General features: G+C 50.5%; 1 protein-coding gene across 2 annotated transcripts in view; it reads left to right on the top strand.

The window, feature by feature from the left end:
* RIMS4 (regulating synaptic membrane exocytosis 4) overlaps positions 1-21,631 on the top strand; it is a 70,690-nt gene that overhangs the window by 39,916 nt on the left and 9,143 nt on the right. For both annotated transcript variants that reach the window (XM_081557083.1, XM_081557084.1), the window contains 4 exons: positions 6,627-6,765; positions 20,022-20,134; positions 20,416-20,517; positions 21,133-21,272. In XM_081557083.1, coding sequence (XP_081413209.1) covers positions 6,627-6,765; positions 20,022-20,134; positions 20,416-20,517; positions 21,133-21,272 — 494 coding nt within the window. The remainder of the gene's footprint in view (positions 1-6,626; positions 6,766-20,021; positions 20,135-20,415; positions 20,518-21,132; positions 21,273-21,631) is intronic.

The following is a 21,631-nucleotide window of genomic DNA, read 5'->3' as shown; positions in this document are numbered from 1 at the left end:
GGAAGTCTCTTCTTGCATAGCTTGGTGTACTTGTCTGTTTGTGAATTTATGAATTGCTAGGAAGGGAATTTCTTGGTCTGAAGTGGTATTTTAAGATTGTTAATCTGTTAATGACTTGCTGAGTGGGTGGGTTGGATGCAGGGAGACTAGTTAGGAGGTTGTTAAAATAATTTAGACTTGGGGTAATTAGGGTGGTTGGTGGTGAAAATGGACAGAAAAGGAGAGAGCTAAGAGATATTAAGGGCAAAGATTTCATAAAACCTGGCATCTAATGAGAAAGAGGGAAAGGTCAGAGATGTCCTTGGGGGTTCTGAGTCTGGGTGGCTGGGAAAATTGGGAACAGAAGTCAAAAGGAATTGTTTGGGGGAAGTGGGGTGGGTCAGGTTGCATTCAGGGAGCCAGTTCATCATCCAGGTAGTGATATCCAAAATGCAGTTGGAAGAATTGCTCTCTTATGATATATAATTTTATTTATTTATTTATGGCTGTGCTGGGTCTTTGTTGCTGTGAAGACTTTCTCTAGTTTCGTAAGCAGGGGCTACTTTTTAGTTGTGGTGTCTGAGCTTCTCATTCTCTTTTTGGGGGGACACGTGGTGCGGTTTGTGGGATCTTAGTTCTGCACCAGGGATCGAACCTGTGCCCCCCTGCATAGGAAGCCTGGGGTCTTAATCACTGGACCACCAGGGAAGTCCCACGGCGGCTTCTCTCATTGCAGAGCACGGGCTCTGGGGTGTGCGGGTCTCAGCAGTTATAGCTCCTGAGCTCTAGAGCACAGGCTCAGTAGTTGTGGTTGCATGTGGGTCTTCCCAGACCAGGGATCGAACCCAGGTGTCCTGCATTGGCAGTCAGATTCTTTACCATTGAGCCACCACAGAAGCCCCGGAAGTATTGCTCTTGATAGACTTAAGGGCTGCAGATTGAGGTGTAGGATTCCTTTGCTTAGGGTGGTCCTCATGGGGGAGGGGAATGAAATCAGCAAGGGAGAGGCTCTAGAGAGAAAGAAAACCTAAGGACTGGATAGCCAGGGTCTCGTGTATAGGGACGCTGGCAATGCTCCGACACAGGAGGGATCTACTAGGATCCACTGTCATGGAGGCCGAGGGACAGATCTGAAGTGACTGTCATTTGAACGATGAGGTCATCAGTCGCCTGCATTAGTCTCCCTCCTAGTACCCTCCCCTGGTGAGTGCTATCATTACATCTTTTTCTTGTTCCTCAAAACCGTTTACATCCTTGTGGATTAATGAATATCATCATGTGTCTAATGTCCACCTCCGCCTCTGAACTGTGAGCTCCAGGGAGGCAGGGACCGCTTCATTCTTGTTCCCTCTTCCATCCTCCTCAGGTGTGGGTGTAGCACGTAGTCATGTTGGTGCCCGAAGTTGCTGCTGTGGTTTGGTGGGACTCTTAACTGTCCACACACACACTCTGCCTGCTGCCTTCCCCCACCCCCACCCCCAGCTGCACACACAAACACACACACACACACACACTCCGTACAAGTTGGGAGAGGAGGAACTTAAAACCCACAGGGTAGAGCAAGCGGGAGTAGGTCGCCAAAAATAGGTCATCCACACTCCATTTACTTGGCCAGCTGGAGGACAGCCTCACAGTTGCAACTCAGAGTGTACAGGACTCAAACTCCGGGTCTCTCCAGGGGCGCCTTATGATAACCATGGACAACAGAACCTCTCATTTGACCCCGTTAACCATCCCCTCGGAACTTCCATGCCTTCAGCTTTGTGCAGCTGCTCTTTTTATCACCGGTTTTCTTGGAGGGAATGGTGTTTCCATTGTGATGCTGGAACCCACCTGTGCAACGATGTTTGAACCTTAACTTCCTTAGGATAACAGCTTAGCCAGGGGTCTTGGGTCAAGTTTCCCCAAAAGGATCCAAAGATGAAATTTGTGTGTAGGTGTATCCCCGTGTAGAGAGGGTGTTGTCCTTGGACATGACTGTGCTTGTGTGTGTGTATGTGTGTGTGTGTGCGCGTGCGCATGCACGTGTGTGTGTGAGTGAGTGGAGGGATGTTTTTCTGTGCTTGTGAGTCTGTGTGAACACAGGTGTGTTTCTGAATCTTCTGTGCTCCTGACCCTGCTGTACACAGAGAAACAGAGAAATGTTGGGAGAGGGACTTCAGATACAAATGAAGGCTGGGATGGCAGGAGACAGACACAGGGAGACACATCTTCCCCACATGGTCAGGAAACACCAGGGTGACACACGTGTGCACACAGACACACAGACATGCACGCTGTGTCAGTTTCTCTGTGTGCTTTCTTGAGCGGGTTGGAGTACACTTCTTATGGTGACGCGTCTGTGTGTGACTGGCACACGCCCAGACACCTGCCCGTTTAGCCTCAGAAGTAGAATGGCAGGTGTGCAGAGACCCAGGGGTGCGTGTGTGCCGAGTCGCTTCAGTCGTGTCCGACTCTTTGCGACCCTATAGACCGTAGTCCCCCAGGCTCCTTGGTGCGTGGGATTCTCCAGGCGAGAAAGCTGGCGTGGATTGCCATGCCCTCCTCCAGGGCAGAGACCCATGGCAACACACAAATGTGGACTCTTAGACATAGGTTAACAAACTGCATCTTTGCAGGTATATTCCTCCGTGTGTGTGTGTGATAATCTGAGTACGTGGGCATCTGTGTGCCTGAATTACGCAGGTGTGTGTAGGAGAGAAACATGTGGGCACACCCTCTGAGAAGCACACGCAGAGCGTCTGTATCTCTATGTGCTCGCACGTGTCTATCTGCCTGCAGGTCAGGGAGGAAGGGGGCATCATCGAAGAGTTGGGAGGAGCAAGATGGGGAGAAGTCCAGCAGGAGGTGCCCTGGCCTCGCCACACACAGACCCAGCTCCCCATCATTTTACTGAGCAGGATGATAGGGTTTGAGTGGGTCTATTTGCAAGCACTGCTGAAGGCCCTGAGGTCTATCAGCTCATCTCAGACTCTGGGGAGGCAGGGAAGGTCCCACTAAAGATCCACCTCCACCCCTAGACCCCACACCCCTCCAGGGTGGTGTGGGACGTAAAGCTTGCCTTGATCACCAGGCTGTAGAGCACGGAGCAAAGAGACCCCTTTGGGGTCAAATCCTCACCCCCGTGCCCCCACTTCTACCTTCTGGCCCTAGGGCATGGACCAACCCCATGTGCTTGGTGCTAAAGTGGGGCAAGCAGGAGCAACTGCTTCTTGGGTGACTGAGGATTAACCGCACTCTCAGGGCAGATACCCGTTCATCCAGCAGTTGTTACTTGAGCACTTCCAATGGCTAGGGGCTTCCCTGATAGCTCTTGATAAAAAACCCGCCTGCAATTCTGGAGACCCCGGTTCGATTCCTGGGTTGGGAAGATCTGCTGGAGAAGGGATAGGCTACCTACACCAGTATTCTCGGGCTTCCCTGGTGGCTCAGCTGGTAAAGAATCCACCTGCAATGCGGGAAGCCCTGGTTCGATACCTGGGTTGGGAAGATCTGCTGGAGAAGGGATAGGCTACCCACTCTAGTATTCTGGCCTGGAGAATTCCGTGGACTGTATAGTCCGTGGGGTCGCAAAGAGTAGGACACGATTGAGCAACTTCCACTTTCCATGGCTAGATTCTGTCTCTGTTCTTGGCCCTGGGGCTTCAACATTCGACACAATGAAGTTCGCTGTCCTCATGGGGTTTACAATGAAGTTCGCTGTCCTCATGGGGTTTACCTTCTGTGTGGAGGAAGGTAGTCAGTAAACCGACAGTGTAGACCACATCACAGGTAGTGAGCGTCAGGAAGAAAACCAGGGCAGGGCACAGGGCAGAGAGAGGCTGGCCAGGAGAGGATCAAGGAGAGCTTAGATAGGATGATGTTTGCTCTCAGTGGAAGCGAAGGTGTGAGCTGCCGGATCGGGGAGAGGATGGTTAGAGGGAGGGAATAGAAGGGCAGAGGATCGGGCTTCCCTGGCTGGCAAGTGGTTAGGACTTCATACGTCCTCTGCAGGGGACAGGGTTCAATCCCTGGTTGGGGAACTAGGATCCTACATGCCATGTGGTGCAGCCAAAAAGTTGAAAAGAAGGGCAGAGGACCACGTTCTCCCATTTTACAGTTGAGGAAATGGAGGCACAGGGAGGTTAGTAATTTGCCCAAAGTCTCACAGTCTGTGAGAAGGAGATCCAGGACTTAAACCTGGGCAGTGTGGCTTCAGAGCCAGTAGTCTATATGGGTGATCCTTGATCAAGAGTGATTTTTGTCCTCACTCCAGGGGATGTTGGGCAGTGTCTGGAAGGAGGACTAGCATCTAATGGGTAGAGGCCAGGGAGACTGGTTAGACTTTCCACAGGGCACAGGACACAGGACAGCGCCTGACAGCTAAGCAGTAATGCATCTCCTTGCCAGTTGTGCTGAGGTAAAGAAACCCTGGTTTAAATCCATGAAAAGCACTTGACAGAGAATATGATACATCGTAGTTCAGTTCAGTCACGCAGTCGTGTCTGACTCTTTGCAACCCCATGGATTGCAGCACGCCAGGCCTCTTTGTCCATCACCAACTCCCGGAGTCTACCCAAACCCATGTCCATCGAGTCAGCAATGCTATCCAACCATCTCATCCTCTGTCGTCCCCTTCTCCTCCCGCCCCCAATCCTACCCAGCATCAGGGTCTTTTCCAATGAGTCAACTCTTCTCATGAGGTGGCCAAAGTATTGGAGTTTCAGCTTCAACATCAGTCCTTCCAATGAACACCCAGGACTGATCTCCTTTAGGATGGATTGATTGGATCTCCTTGCTGTCCAAGGGACTCTCAAGAATCTTCTCCAACACCACAGTGCAAAAGCATCAATTCTGCGGTGCTCAGCTTTCTTCACCGTCCAACTCTCACATCCATACATGACCACTGGAAAAACCATAGCCTTAACTAGACGGACTTTTGTTGGCAAAGTAATGTCTCTGCTTTTAAATATGCTATCTAGGTTGGTCATAACTTTCCTTCCAAGGAGTGAGCATCTTTTAATTTCATGGCTGCAATCACCATCAGCAGTGATTTTGGAGCCCCAAAAAATAAAGTCTGACACTGTTTCCACTGTTTCCCCATCTTTTTCCCATGAAGTGATGGGACCAGATGCCATGATCTTCAGTTTTCTGAATGTTGAGCTTCAAGCCAACTTTTTCACTCTCCTCTTACACTTTCATCAAGAGGCTCTTTAGTTCTTCTTCACTTTCTGCCATAAGGGTGGTGTCATCTGCATATCTGAGGTTATTGATACTTCTCCTGGCAATCTTGATTCCAGCTTGTGCTTCTTCCAGCCCAGCGTTTCTCATGATGTACTCTGCATATAAGTTAAATAAGCAGGGTGACAATATACAGCCTTGACGTACTCCTTTTCCTATTTGGAACCAGTCTGTTGTTCCATGTCCAGTTCTAACTGTTGCTTCCTGACCTGCATACAGGTTTCTCAAGAGACAGGTCAGATGGTCTGGTATTCCCATATCTTTCAGAATTTTCCACAGTTCATTGTGATCCACACAGTCAAAGGCTTTGGCATAGTCAATAAAGCAGAAATAGATGTTTTTCTGGAATTCTCTTGCTTTTTCGATGATCCAGCGGATATTGGCAATTTGATCTCTGGTTCCTCTGCCTTTTCTAAAACCAGCTTGAACATCTGGAAGTTCACGGTTCACGTATTGGTGCTCAATAAATAGTAGCTGAAGAGGAGGAGGGAAATAGTAGTTCGGAGAAGATTGCAGGGCAGAAATGAATTCAAGAAACAGTATATGTTGGGTGAACCTAGAGAATATTATACTTAGTGAAGTAAGTCAGACAGAAAAAGACAAATACAATAACCCCTATATGTGGAATCTAGAAATAATACAAATGAATCTATATACAAAGCAGAAACAGATTCATAAACATAGGAAAGAAAGTTGTGATTACTAAAGGGGAGAGAAGGAGAGATTGGGAGTATGGGATTAACAGATTCAAGCTACTATACATAAAATATATAAGCAACAAAGATTTACTGTATAGCAGAGGGAATTAATTATAGGGCTTCCCTGGTGGTTCAGCTGGTAAAGAATCCGCCTACAGTGCGGGAGACCTGAGTTCACTCCCTGGGTTGGGAAGATGCCCTGGAGAAGGGAACAGCTACCCACTCCAGTAGAATTACTCCAGTAGCATTCTCCAGGAGAATTCCACAGACAGAGGAGCATGGCAGGCTGCAGTCCATGGGGTCTCAAAGAGTCAGACATGACTTTCACTTCACTTCTTAACGGGGATTTATATTCAATATCTTGTAATAACCTATAATGGAATTTAATTTGAAAAAAAAACTGAATCATGTTGCTGTACACTTGAAACTAACACAATGTTGTAAATCAACTATACTTCAGTTTTTTAAGAAAAGTACATGTAAATGAATCTGCCAGTTAAGAGAACTCATGTGATGCTGTTTGATGGGAGAGTATAAAGAGCAAGCTGCCCCTGGGAGGGTGCATGCAGGTGAGGCTGGTGGTTGGAGGAGGTTGATGGACCAGGCGGGGTGTGAAAACCAGTGCTGGGCAGCCACCAGCCTCTGAAAGACTAACCAGAGGACTGGTCTCTCTGTTCCCTCCCACCCCGTGTCTCTTTCCCCATCTCTCTCGACCACTCTGCCTGGAAGGGGACAGCCGGAGGTTGAAGGGGGCCATCCAGAGGAGCACGGAGACCGGCCTGGCAGTGGAGATGCCCAGCCGGACTCTGCGCCAGGCCAGCCACGAGTCCATCGAGGACAGCATGAACAGCTACGGCTCCGAGGGCAAGTGAGTGTGGCGCCCACGGTCATGTCGGACGTGGGGCGGGCGGGAGGGACGGAGCGGTGCCCTCTAGGAGCCCTGGGCCAGCCTCAGGCCAGGAGGGGTGCTCACTCTGGGCTCCTGGGTTATCCTCTGCCTTGGAAGGGAGGTGATGAAAGCCAGTGATTGTCCGAGGAGGTGTGAGTGGGGCAGGGATCTGGTACCGAACTGTCTAGGTCTCCACCCTGGCTCCACTGCTCACTGACAGCGTCATCCTGGGCAAGTCACCTCTCTGGCTCAGTTTCCTCATCTATAAAATGGAGACAGTAGTACCAACCTCATAGCGGGTGGTAGGAGGGTTAAATGGGTTAATATTTATAAAACGCCTGGCACTGGCTGCCACAGCAGAGGTTAATGAAGAAAGGGGGTCGAGAGGGGTTTTGTTGGGATGGTGGTTAATTCCTCTTAAACTCTCTTAGTTTCCTTAAGTCCCAATTGGTTTTTAAAAATATGCAGTACTGCTTGATAAGGAGTTTCACACACATCAAGTCATAGCACATTAGGTCCAGCTGGCTCCTCGCCTGTGTTTCTCTCCCCCGGCTGTACATCAGAATTGCCGGGAACTTGTTACAAATACCGATCTCGGGACCCTGAATCCAAGCTGGTGAATCAGACTCCATGAGGGTGGAGCCTGGGAGTTCCATTTTTAAAAGACTCCCTGGGACAAGATCGATCTAGACTGGGGCTCTCATGGTTTGGCTTCCCTGTTGGCTCAGGCTGTAAAGAATCTGCCTGCAATGCGGGAGACCTGGGTTGAATGCCTGGGTGGGGAAGATCACCTGGAGAAGGGAATGGCTATCCACTCTAGTATTCTCACCTGGAAAATTCCATGGACAGAGGCACCTGGTGGGCTACAGTCCATAGGGTCACAAAGAATCAGAGAAGACTGAAGCTACTGACACTACACTTTCACTTTGAGAATTTTGGGAAAGCTTGGAGCCTGCTTTCCCCTGATAAATATGCAGATGTGCACCCTAACACACTCACACCGCACACACTCATTCTCAGATGCATGGTCACACAAACACATTTCATTTAACTGTAGGGGGCTCCCAGATTCCCCTAAATCCCATCCCTGGTAAAGAAACTTTGATCCAAAGTGACTTCTTCATTGAACAGATGACCAGGGCACTCAGAGAGGTTGAGGGGCTTGGTCTGGATCACACAGCATGTTCATAGGTCTGGAACCAGGCATCCAGACTCTTAGCGGGGCTTGTATCATAGCACCCCATTGCTTCATTATCTTAGCTGTCCTCAGCCAGGAGGACAGGGGTATCACAACCGTTGTCAAGCACAGGAGAAGATTGGGGCTTGGAAAAGTTAAGCTCCACGCTGTCCAGTATGGTAGACCCCAGACGCATGTGGCTATTTAAATGTAAGTGAATGAAGATGAAATATTCTGTTCCTCTGTCGCTCTCGCCGTATTTCAAGTGCTCAGTGGCAGCTTGTGTCCAGTGCCCACCGTATCGGACTGTGCAGGGGTCAGACATTTCCATCAGCGCAGAAAGTTCCACTGGATGGTCCTGACTGAGTGGCTCGTCCAAGGGCAGACACCCTCCAGTTTCTGGCCCTGCCTCGCAGCTGGGGGCTCTGCCGCCTGAAAGCTTCCCGCCCCCAACCCCTCCTAAACTGGGCATCTGCGGTCTCTCTGAATGGCCTTGCCTTGGCAGATGCTGCTGGTCCGCCCACCTCCTAGGGAGACTTTCTGGAGGGCGAGAAGAGGAGGAGGACATGCGGAAGGGAGAGGGAGAAGAGGAGAACGAAGGGAACAAATGTTTGCTTTAACCTGAGAAACTTGGCAAGACAGCGAAACTTGGAGGGAGATAGTCTAGGCGTCAGGGTAACAGTGGGTCCCTGCTGAGTTTCAGGGGATCGGGAGATTTGGGTCCTGGTCTCAGCTTGGTCACTGACCCCGAGTGGCCTTGGGCATGTCCGTTGTCCTCTTTAAGCTTTAGGGAGGCTGATACACATCTCATCTGTTGGCTTCATGGGCAGGTCAGAGGACCAGGTCAAGGAGGCGGTATCATGGTGCAGTGAACAGCAGCAGGGGGTCAAACCTATATTCCCATTTTCCAGAAAAGGAGCTGAAGGCTCAGAGAGGCCCCAGGACTTGTCCACGGGGAGCAGCATAGGAGGGCACTGTGAGGCAGAAAGATGATGCCTGCACATGACAGGTGCTTGGGACGTGGCTCTTGTCGTTTGCTGTCATGTGCTTTAACGGACCAGAGAGTCAGATTATATTACAAACACGTCCAAAGTCAGGACTCTGGAGTCAGACAATACTAATTGGGCCCCATTTCTGCTTCAGAGCTGTGTGACTTTGGGGGAAGTTACTTTACCTCTGTGAGTCCAGTTTCTTCATCTATAGAAAGAGGTCCAGAATAGTACAGACCATTAATAGAGTTGTTGTGGAGATTCAATGAACTAACATATGTCAAAGCACTTAGAACAGTGGCTGGCACATTGCAAGCATTTTTATTACTATAGCTATTACCGTTTGTCGATTCAGCCATTGTTTTTTGGGCATTTTGCTCCTTGTTATAATTGTGTCTAGAATGTGCTTAGCACACGGTAAGCATGAAATAAATGTTGGCGGTAATGATTATGATTTTTAAAAATTTTCTTTCTTTATTTGGCTGTGCAGGTCTTAGTTGAGGCATGCAGGATCTTTAGTTGTGGCATGTGGATTCTAGTTCCCTGACCAGGGATGGAACCTGGGCCCCCTGCATTGGGAGCACAGAGTCTTAGCCGCTGGACCACCAGGGAAGTCTCCTGTGATGATTATTGTGATTGTTAAAAGGTTTGTGGTGGGTGTCTTGAGACAGTTGAGGAACGATCAGGTGGGTTCAAGGGTCCTTTGTCCAGCAGAAGGGAGAGTCTCGCCCTCCTGAAAGGGACTAGGTCTTGGTGGAGCCCAGCCAGCTGCTGCTACCCACCCCCAACACGCACCTGGCTGAGGAAGGGAGGTCAAAGGGACAGGGGGACAGGTGGGGACACTGAGCTGTAGTCGACCTCCTCTTTGTTTTGGAGGTATTTTGGGCACTAGCAGGACCCAGATGCCAGGCTGTGAAACAGGAGGGGGTGTGACCATCCTCCCCCTGGGCTTCTGCCAGCCCAGCTGAGGCTTACAGAGAGCCAATGCCTTTGTGCAGCCCCCACCAGCCTGCAGCCCCTGGCGCTGCCAGGCGTGTGTATTCCTGCAAGTGGGCCCAGGGATGCTACCATGTGGGTTTTCATTCACCACCTACAGTATGCCGGATGATCGGACCGAGCACCTCAGAGACCCTGCCTTCCACTGACCACTCAACTAGTAGTGTAGTGAGAGCTGCAAAGGACAGGCACAGAGAACTTTGGAAATGCTGTGTCCTCACCAGGTCTCAGGGCTGGGGAAGGGGTGCACAGGGGTAGGCCATTCTGCCAGTGATGATCCTTGGGCTCCAGGTTACACAGTACCAGTTACAGTGGGTTTAGCCCATGCTGCTCAAAGTGCGATTCTCAGCCCAGGAGCAACACCATCCCCTGGGACCTTGTAAGAAGTATAGCATCTCTTGGTACTTCCCTGGCGGTCCAGTGGTTAAGAGTCCACACTTCCACTGCAGGGGGGAGGGGTTCCATTCCTGGTGCAGGAACTAAGATCCTGCCTACTGTATGGCACATCCAAAAAAAAAGAAGAAGAAAGGAAAAGAAATGCATCATCTCAGGCTTCTAACAAGATCCCCAGGTGTTTCATGGGTTAAGGTTGAGAAGCTCTGGCTTAAGGGTAATAATGTTCTGGAGTGAACATTTTATAAGAGCACTTGCCATGGGCAGACACTGTGATAAATGTTTTTACATGTAATGACTCATTTAATTCTCCTGATAACCCTGGAACTGTTAGTATCCTCATGTTACAGATGAGGAAATGAAAGCCAAGAGAGGTTAATTAATTTGCCCGAGGTCACATAGCCAGAGTGGCTTCCCTGGTGGCTCAGACAGGAAAGAATCTGCCTGCGATGCAGGAGATCCAGGTTTGATCCCTGGGTTAGAAAGATCCCTTGGAAGACGGCATGGCAACCCACTCCAGTATTCTTACCTGGAGAATTCCATGGGTGGAGGAGCCTGGTAGGCTACAGTCTGTGGGGTTGCAAAGAATCGGACATGACTGAGCAACTAACACACAGCCAGTAAGTGACATCAATTTCGGGGATCAAGTCTAGCATTTGGAGTCTGCCCTTAACCATTCTACTCGACTCCCTCCCTCATTTAATGGCTGTGTCTATCAAGATTTCTGGAGGTGGACGCTTCCAGGATGGTTTGGTGGCTCAGTGGTCTCTCCGTCTTTTCCCTGCTGCAGACTTCAGCATGGTGTTCAGCATGGTGGACCAATCCTGGTTTATCCTTGGGGACTGGGGAAGGGTTTTCCTTCCAAGTGCCCCTTTCTGCCTGGTGGAAAAGTTGGTTCTGCATGTTAAGGATGGAAGGGAACACCTATGAGTTGGGCAACTAGCCAAACTCCCACTCCCCACCTCTCTGAGCATCTCCCCCAGATAAAGGGCAAGGATTCAATCCTCCTGAGAAAGGGCCAGGAGAACAGTACCCCCCCCCCCCCCCCACCGAGACCCCTCATCCATCCTGAGATACTCCCTGGTGACCATCTGCTTCAGTTTAAATTTCCCAGAAACAGACGCAAGACATGGATTTGAGTATAAGCATTTCACTTGGAAGGTGATTCTGGAAAACATGGTGGAGGAACCCATAAGAGAGACAGGGCAGGGGAGGCCTCCAGTAACATGTGTGTTGAGAAGCCAGCTGCCACTGTGTGTATCCAGAGCTTAACCCTGATGGGGACTCAGAACCAGTCTGATACAGGTGCCTGAGAGTCATTCCCTGGGAGGCCAAGGAGCTGAGGTATTTATACTCCCGCTGTTACTGATTACTAGTTGATGGCTGCTCACGGTTAAGTCTCCTGCCCTTCCTCTGGAAATGAGGGCTCTGGAGACCAGAGAAATTCCTTGTGGGCCAGAGAAATGTAGCCAGAGGGATGCAGGTGCCAACAGTTAGAAGTCTGTGAGCACTGACAGGGTGGGGGTCAGAGGATGTGGGGGATGGCCGCAGAATCTAGTATCCTTCCTGAATGCACAGCACCACTAACTATCTCCAAGCTGCCCAAACCAGAAGGCTCTCCCAGACGCCTCTCAGTCTCTCTCACTCCTTATCCAACCCTTGACTGGGCTCTACCATTTCACTCCTAATTGTCTTTGACTCCATCCATCCCCCCTCTTCCCCAGCCATGAGGCCACTCATCACTCTTGTCTGGATACTTGCCAGGTATCCCCAAAATTGATGTCACTTACTGGCTGTGTGTTAGTTGCTCAGTTGTGTCCAACTCTTTGCAACCCCATAGACTGTAGGCTACCAGACTCCTCCAACCATGGAATTCTCCTTTGTGGTCAGAACTGCGTAGTCTGTCACTCAGCACTTATTTCCTCTGGATTCTGCCAGCTTCCCCCTTTTCCCCCACAAGCTGTGTGCCCCTGCTCTGTTATTGAACCTCTTGCCCTGCCCTCTGTCTCACCTCCTGGTCTTTGCATATGTTGCTCCCTCCCCCGACACTCTCTTTCCTACCCCTCCTCCCTCTTCGTCCCCTGACTCATTCCTCCTCCAGATCCCAGATCTCCAGGATCTCCAGATCTCCTCCAGATCTCAGCTAAGAACATGAGCTTTATCTCGTGTGCCAACTCTAGCTAATTGATCGTGGCTTCCTGGAGTGTTGTGTTGAGAAGGATTCTGAAGTCCAGTCCAGGCTTGGCGGGAGTGTTGGGGTTGATGGGCAGTGTCCGTCCTGGGAGTGGGCAGGGGAAATCCGCCAATCCTCTACCTCCATCTGCAGCTTCCACAGCTGGGTCTTCCCCCACCACAGCGCCCAGCAGTTCTGTTGTACTTGTTACACGTGCCTGTATGTCCTGCTACACACTTGAGTCTGGTGCCTGTTCAGTCCAGGGCCTGGCCCGCAGCAGGTGCGCTGCAAATCTGGATGAGTGATGGGTTGGGACTGTGTACAGAAGCACAGACACACACGCACGCATATGCTTGCACACATACACTCATGTATGCCTCTCCTTCCCGCCCCTCCGCAGCCTCCTGCATTGCACATCCGCCCTGTAAACCCACAGCTCTCCACGCTGGCTGCCGGAGCTCCTCCTCCTCCTTCCCTCTGCCCCTCGTGGTCCTGTGGTGTCTGGGTCATCGGCACATGGCTCCCTGGGTGACCGGCTCACGGTGCCCACAGCTCTGGAGAGCAGAGTGTGATCCGATGGCAGGGCCGCTGCAACCAGCCTCAGGGAGGCTTCTGGTCAAGGCTGTTTGCCTCATCACCAAAGGCCCGGGAGTTCGGGTGGGTGGTCAGAACCTCCTTCCCCTTCGCCCCTTCTGTTGTTTTGCAGACGTCATGCCTCAAGGACAAACCGGCACCGGATGTGGCCAGCGGCTAGGAGATGGGGATTTGTTTGCTTCTGTTTTGTAAGCACTGGTATTGGTTGAGTACTTGACTACACCGGAATCGGTTCTAAGGCATTTGTCTCATGTAACCGTTACAATTGCACCGAGGGTGTGCTGCCATTGTTCACTCCTGCTTCACTGAAAAGCAAACCCAGGTTTTGAGCAGTGAAGGCTGTGTCTGTACGACCAGTGAGTGGGGGGAGTCGGCTCATATTCAGGCTGCAGATCCCCTTGCTCTGCCATGGGGAGGGCTGAGGTCCCCCTGGGACATGGAGACAGTGTAGCAGGTTGAGATGAACCCCGGAACCAGACTCCCAGTTTCAGATCCCAGACCAGCCACTTGCCAGCCGTGTGATCTTGGTCAGGTTACTTAACATTTCTGTGCCTTGGTTTCCCCTTTTGGAAAATGGGGTATTCATATAGTAAGTACCTAGCTTGCACAGTTGTTAAATGAGGGTTAAATGAGTTAATATTGATAACTTAGTAGTATCAGCGCTTGGCTCATGGCAAGCTTTTGATCAATAAAAAATAAATCAAATCCTTGGCTTCACGCCCAGGAGGTACACTCTCGTGGCCCAGGGCGGGTGGGAGGGGGAGGCAGGTTTGGGAATGTCCTGAAAGCTTGAGAAGCTGGAATCAGGGTTGGCTGATGCTGTGTATCTTGGCACACAGTCAGTTCTGCTACAATGCTTGTTTTCAAAACTCAAATCTGTTCCAGCACGATTCAAGTATTCTGGAATAATTGGAGCACAATATAAATTTCGCCTTTGCTCAGGTGTGATTTCATCCACGAGAAACACAAGGGGGAACTCAGGAAAATACACCCGTAGGGGGCTGCACAAAACACACCCCTCGCATCTGCCCGCTCCCTCAGCCCCCCGCCCCCCACACCTGGTGTTACAAGTTCCCACCCGTCCGTTTGGAGAGCCCTCCATCACCACTTGCAGCAACTCACACTGCAGACCTGCTGACACTCATTTCCACAAGCAAATGTCAAACTGTCTTCAAGGTAGAGCACCATATTTATTGCAGTATCTACGCATTTATTTCATTTTTAAAAGACTTCTTTTTTTATATGGGACGGTTAGATAGCATCACCAACTCATGAATCTGAGTAAACTCCGGGAGATAGTGGAGGACAGAGGAGCCTGGCGTGCTGCAGGCCATGGGGTCGCAAAGAGCCAGACATGACTTAGTCACTGAACAACAACATAGCCGATTAACAATGTTGTGATAGTTTCAGCAAAGGGATTTAGCTATAAATAAACACATGTATCCCTTGTCCTCCAATCTATGCATTTCTTAACCATTTTACAGATGTAAGACCGTGCTGCCATTTTTATTATGTCTTTTATTGTTGATAAACTTTTGGGGTGTTGTGCTTCTAACCATATATTCCCCATACTCTCTGTGATTTTGACTGCAGGACTTTGCCCTGCACTGTAGTGTTTAGGAATGTATATTTCGAGTTAGAGCAGAACTGGCTGTACTGCACCCTCTGCGAGGCTGTGGGAGGGGGGACGGATGGACGATGGACAGGTAGGGGCAGGCAGTTAATGGATGAACAGAGAACCCATGAACCTTTCAGGACCACATGACCCATACTCACCACGAGGGCTGGGGCGCCTTTTAATTTCCAATGAGTTGAGACAGGCAATCCATCTGGAAAAGAGAGTAGACGTCAAACCCCCAAATAACCCAATTATTTCTTTAACCGTGGGAAACAGAAAATCCAGGGGCCAAACCGAGCTCAAAGGTTAATAATAAAAGACAAATGGGTTTCAGCCCCACAAACCAAACTAACAGGATTTGAGAGGCAGGAAATCTCATTTCACCATTAACACAAAATAAAAGGCCAGCAGGTCTCTGCCTCCGCCTGCGTGGCATGCATCCCTTGGAAGAATCAGCTGCTGTAGCCACCCCCCTACCCTACCCCCAGATGACCTGGGCTTCCTCTCAGGCGCCCAGGTACTGCACTTCCTACTAGGTTTGAAATCATAAGAACCATGAAAACACCACAGACGGGGAGAAGAGGCTCTCCCAGGCCAGGCAGGTGAGACCTGCTGGCCACAGCGTCCATTCCTTTGTTCATCCAGCCAATGCTGTGGACATTTGCTAAGCACCTTGCCTGTAGTATTGACTCTCTCCAACAACTTAGCCGGGTAATTTTATACATGCAGCTCAGAGAGGTTACCAAACTTACCCCAGGTTGCACAGCACTGGAATCCAAGGTCTGTATGATACCAAAGTTCAGTCTCAACCAGTAGGCTTTCCCACTTCTGGGCCAGGCCAAGAGATGTGGGTTCGATCCCTGGGTCAGGAAGATCCCTTGGAGCAGGGCATGGCAACTCACTCCAGTATTCCTGCTTGGGGAATCCCACGGACAGAGGAGCCTGGCGGGCTACAGTCCATGAGATCGCAAAGAGTCGGACATTACTGAAGCGACTTAGCACACACAAGCGTTTGTCAGTAAAAGCCCATGCACAGCAGCGAAGACCTAGAAGAGCCAAAAATTAAAAAAAAAAAAAAATAAGAAGAAAACATGTATTGAGTTCCTACTGTGGAAGGCCTGGTCTCAGTAATAGCAAGTATGTGGCACTTAATAGTAATTCAGCATGCTCTTTTCAAATCATTTAAAACTGGTATAGTGCAGGCAGCCAGCAAATGCAGGAAAGACTGTACCCAGTCTCCAAGGTCGGTGTGGGCTCATTTGCAGATAAGAAGATTCAAGTGCAGAGACACCAGCAGCTGGCCAGAGGTCACACAGCAAGCACTTGACCAGCGAGGAGTTCGAGCAGCCCTGACTTTGTATCTTCTGCCTTCTGTCCTTCTCCTGGGAAGACCCTGAGTTGGAGCGGGGTCTCTGATGCAGTTGGTCCTCTGGCCAGCAGGGACCTGCCAACACTTGATTCTTCCTCCCTCCAGCCCTGTGGAGGATGGGATAACCCGTTCAGGGTTTCTGGGGCGTCAGCCTGGTTCCTTGGCAGCCAGCGAGGCACCCTGGGATGGGAAATCAGGCAGCCGCCCAGATATTATAAACAATTACCGCTAATTACCAGGCCTGCCAGTTCCCTATTGTCTGCTCACAATCCCACCAGACACAGAGGAGCAGACAGTGACGATGTTGGAGGAAACTTTCAATTTCAGGCCGTGGAAGGCCTTGCTCTGCCTGGGAGGCTGGGCCCCTTCAGTGCCTTAGAACCCATGAGGCATCGCCGTTTCTTGGGCTTCAGGAGCCCAGACCGTCCTAACAGAATGGATTGCAGACCTTCAGGAGGCTGAGCTGGAAAAGAAACTGGTGTGGTGGAAAGGCCAGATCACCCACTGTGAGAGTCTTGGGGCTCTGTGAGAGGGCAGGCCATTTAAAGGGCTCAGTTCCTGTGGCTGTTGGTCTTCAGGATTCTCTCTTCTTTTAATTTCCCAGAGAGAGTCTTTGTTTCACTGAGTTTGGATCAGCTGTCTGACCCTGAATCCATCAGCTCTGATCAGGGGACAAAGTACTGGCTTAGTTTAAGTCAAACCAGTTTCTTCAGTCAATGACTTATGACTTAATGACAATGACTTAATACGAACATGTATTTTTTGCTCATGTAAACTTCAGCACAGGTGTTCTGGTCATTGCACCTCGCCAAGCTCCTTTGTTCTTTTTTAAAATAATCCAGTATGTGTTTATGATTCCTCTGCTTTCAGATCTTTAGAGAGTTTCCATTTTCACTATTATAAATCATCCATGGCTAAATACAATCCTTTTCTCCTTAACATCCAAAGGCCTACAACAATTGGTTCCCCTCTTTTTTTCCTGAGTCTCTGTCCTTTGCTGTGTTCTGTGACATTGTATGAACCTGCAACATTGACCTTCTCCAAGGTGCTGAACTAGACTCTCTTGCCCCTGCCTTGTCTCCATCACCCTCTTGAGAGAGAAGTACTCTTTCCTGCTCCTTACAGGGCTCCCTCACTCTTGTGGCATCACCATCCTGAGGAGCTCAGGACCCCCTGCTGATGACTCTGGTCAGTGTAGAGAGAAGATTGTATGTGGGAGGTGACCTCCTTTCCTCTCGCCTTGTCACTGGGCCCTGTGTATCCTTCAGCCCCGCCAGGTCAAATTCCCCTCCTGGTGCATTCTGGGCCACTGCAGTCTGCAGTGGTTCCTCTCTTCTGATGGCCTCTGAGCTTTCACAACCCACGGTGGGCGGGTAGCGGGCTGGGTGTGTCTCGTAAGGAGACAGTTGTCCTCTTTAGTTGTTTATTGGGGGGCAACACATTTGTTTGCCCAGCAGAATGGTAAGTTCTTTGTGCACAGGATCTTCTCCTGTTTGTTCCTGCAGCTTGCTTGGAATTTTATACGTGAAGATGCAAATACTCTTGGGTGTCGTGAATTGGGCAGTGGCCTGGTATAGCAGCAGGCACTGCCATTTTCTAGCCCTCAGGCAGCTGTCTTTCTCACTTTAGGCCTCAGTCTTCCAATCTGTGAAATTGGGTCAGAGGACTTTTCCTGGAGCTATTTGCAGAGCTGGAGAGTGAATCTTTTGCCAACTGTGAGGATTTGTGATTTAGCAATGAGGTGTAAAGGCAGACAGCTGTGGTTCAACCACCAGGGAGCATGTCTAGGGTGTGAAGAGCTGGGTACAGCCAGAGAGGACCATAAATGAGTCATTCTCTCTTAAGAACTGGGGCAAATGTAGACAAGCAGAGTGGTTCGGAAGCAGAAGGGAACATCTTGAGGTGGAACCAGATACCCCTTGGGTTCTCCTCTGGCTCCTTCAAGGCTGATAGCCCAGCATGTTCCCCTGGAAGGAAGCTGGGGACAGAGTAGGGGCTCCCTTAGGGCAGGAAACAAAGCATGCAGTGCTCTCAATCAAGTCCCGAGGTAGTTGCCCCCTCCTCCTAAAAGACCCTTTGACTGGCTGCTGTGAAACCCGGCACAGTACGTGCTTGTTCAAAGTTAACTGTTATTCTTGGAACATGCCCAAGTGGAAGGTCACCTGGGGTTGGCCTTAAAGGTGTTGTATCCATGTGCTGATTTTGCCCTGTGAATTCTGGCTTCAGATTGGGCCGAATATGCCTCTTTACATGAATAATGCTGATAAAGGTTAAAAAAAAAAACAAAAAATGAAAAAAACCTCAACCTTCTTTGGCTGTGGCGAGGATCCTAAGAGAAAATGGGTTACAAGTGCTTTACTTCTAAAGATAATAGGCACATCAAGCTTGGTGTTTAGTGCCTGATCTCATTAAGTTTCCCAGTAGTCATGTATGGATGTGAGAGTTGGACCATAAAGAAGGCTGAGTGCCAAAGAATGGATGCTTTCAAGCTGTGGTATTGGAGAAGACTCTTGAGAGTCCCTTTGACAGCAGGGAGATCAAACCAGTCAATCCTAAAGGAAATCAACCCTGAATATTCACTAGAAGGACCGATGCTGAAGCTGAAGCTCCAGTACTTTGCCCACCTGACGCAGAGAGAGCTGACTCATTGGAAAAGACCCTGATGCTGGGAAAGATTGAAGGTGGGAGGAGAAGAGGACGACAAAGGAAGAGACGGGTGGATGGTGACACTGACTCAATGGACATGAGTTTGGGCAAGCTGCAGGAGATGGTGAAGGACAGGGAAGCCTGGCGTGCTGCAGTCCATGGGGTCCCAGAGTTGGACATGACTGAGTGACTGAAAGACAACAATAACTTAAGTACTTAACAGATCCAGGAGACTGGAGTGTTATTGTTCCCATTTCAGAGATGGGAAAGAAAAAACTAAAATTGGCTTCAGCAGAATAATATAATAATAGTTGTTGTTGTTGTTGACTTACATAACCAGAAAGAAAAAGAAGTATGTCTTGCTTCTGGCAGAGTTTGATCCAGGAGCTTATGCAGTGCTGCCTGCGTGATGGCCTCCTTTATGGGCTGCAGGTGGCAGCAAGAGAGCGGCCAGAGGCTCCAGGCTTCCGTCTCAGATTCATATCTCGTGAGAAAAGAGAGTTTCTCACTTCCTACAGTTCAAAGAAAGCTTCCTGGGCAGATTCTTGTGGGCTTGGGCAACACGCCCAACTCTGGACCAGTCACTGGGCAAGGAAGGAATGGCCTGATTGGCCAGGTTGAGCCCACGTGAGCCTCTGAAGCTGGGTCTGCTCTGCTCCACAGGAATCAATGTCTTGAGGAGGGGGCTCCCGAAAGGAGATTTAAAGTCTGGTTCCCAAAGGAAGGGGAGCAGCAAGAACAAGCGCAGACCTCCAAGGCTGAGCCACTGGCTCTGTACGTTTCTAACTGTCCAGTGCAAACAAGTCCTCTGGGGCTCATGTTAAAAGGCAGTTTCTGATTCACCAGCTGGGGAGTGGAGTGGACCAGCATTTCCTTTCTAATTAGCTCCCAGGCAGTGCTGCCAGTCACTGGACCACACTCTTAAGTATCACAGCACTAACCCATAGAGCCAGGCACGGACAAGCATCACCTCCTGAGAGTCCTACCCAGAGAGGCAAGTAACATCATACCCGTTTCGTGGAGGAAGAACCTGAGACTTGGCAAAGGAGAGGTCAGACAGGACACAGAAATTAAGCCCTAGAATTTTGGAGTCAGAGCAGAGATTTTAGGGCCATTAAAGTAGAAAGAAAGCAGAGAGAGGACACTGGCCTGCCTGAGACTGGGAGATGGATGTGGACAGAATCGTGGAATTAGGGAGGTTCTAGAGCTGACTGCCTGAGTCATCCAAGTCCTCAGTTGGCCCCCGGGAACGTCTGTTTTTGTCTCATTGTTTCTTGCAGCCTTAACTACGGGGGAGTTTGCCTGGCATCGGATGCCCAGTTCAGTGACTTCCTGGGAAGCATGGGGCCGGCACAGTTTGTGGGCCGCCAGACCCTGGCCACCACGCCCATGGGTGAGTGTCCCAAGACCTGTTCCAAAGAGGGTGGGGGTCCCCACCAGAAGCCCCGTGTCTCTCCTCTGCCTGGGTTACATCCACTGAGCACTCAGCCTGGAGCCCAGGTCCCACCTGCCAGGCGCTCTGCAGAGCCCGGGCACTCAGCGTGGGGTTGGTTCTGGTTTGTTTGTGGCTGGGAGCAGGGGAAGGGAATTGGGTCCTCAACAGAGAGGAGGAGCTGAGTCCTTGATGGAGCTTCCAAGCCGCTTCCCAGTCTCAGCTCTGGGGGCCTGTTGCAGGGGACGTGGAGATCGGCTTGCAGGAACGGAATGGTCAGCTGGAAGTGGACATCATCCAGGCTCGGGGACTGACGGCCAAGCCAGGCTCCAAGACACTCCCAGGTGTGGGGGCTGCCCTCCTGTCTGCAAGTTGTGGGTAGAGGTCTGGGAGGATGTCCTGAGGGGCAACTGGGTCAAGAGAGACGATGGTGGCCAACTGAGGGTCTCCTTCCCCCTAGAGCTACTGACTCCGGTGTCACTGACGGTTTAAAATTTATTCTGGAGACCCATTTGAAATCCATTGACCTTGTCCACCTCCTTGACTGCACTGAGCTCCTTGGGGTTCAGAGACCATCTTTGGGTTTTTTTGTGGTTCTACCATTTGTGATTCTACCCTAGTATTTGGTAGGGTGCATGGAATGCCTTGAGTGTTCAGCAAACATCAGAGTGAGTGGGTTAGCCATGAGTGTGTAAGCCCAGGAAGGGTGGGCAGGCCAGGGACTGAGAGAGGGAAAGGGTGAGCAAGGAAAGGATGAGCAAAGGGGCAAGCAGGCAGGATCACTCGAGAGGGTAGAGTAGACCCCAGCCAACCCTGACTGCACCCCACCCCTGTTGCCTCGTCCCCTGACTCCCTCGTCCCCAGACACCCCGATCCCCAGCAGCGGGTCCCTCTGCTGCACCCTCTGCCCACCATATGAGGCCCAGGCTACAGCTCACCCTGCTGGCCTCTGTCCTCAGCGGCCTACATCAAGGCCTACCTGCTGGAGAATGGCATCTGCATTGCCAAGAAGAAGACCAAAGTCGCTCGCAAGTCGCTGGACCCGCTGTATAACCAGGTGCTGCTGTTTCCTGAGAGTCCCCAGGGCAAAGTCCTGCAGGTGAGGGGTCAGGGGGCCGGGCCGGGGTTGAGGATGGGGGGACCCTCCCCAGAGCTTCACCTGGAGAAAGCAGAGCACTCTGGGAGATCTGAGCACCACCGTGTGGTGTGGTGCAACTTGGAACAAGTTCCTTTCTGAGCCTCAGCTTCTTTATCTGTAAAATGGGGTTATTAATGGTAGAGTTACCATGACAGTGGAATGTGTGCTTTGTGCAAGAAAGGTATTTGCAGGTTCGGCCTGTAGTAAGGGCTCTACAAGTGGCCGCCGTTGTATTATCGTGATTACCATCATCATCAACCTCTGGAGGCCAGGGGCTTAGCATGGAGTGCAGTGCTAATAGACTGGAAACCTTTTGAGGA

This window comes from Giraffa tippelskirchi, chromosome 13, assembly GCF_054371585.1.
Source record: "Giraffa tippelskirchi isolate mGirTip1 chromosome 13, T2T-mGirTip1v1.2.pri, whole genome shotgun sequence".
Taxonomy (NCBI): domain Eukaryota; kingdom Metazoa; phylum Chordata; class Mammalia; order Artiodactyla; family Giraffidae; genus Giraffa; species Giraffa tippelskirchi.
The sequence above is the reverse complement of the archived record's forward strand: the minus strand, read 5'-3'. Positions and strand labels throughout refer to the sequence as shown.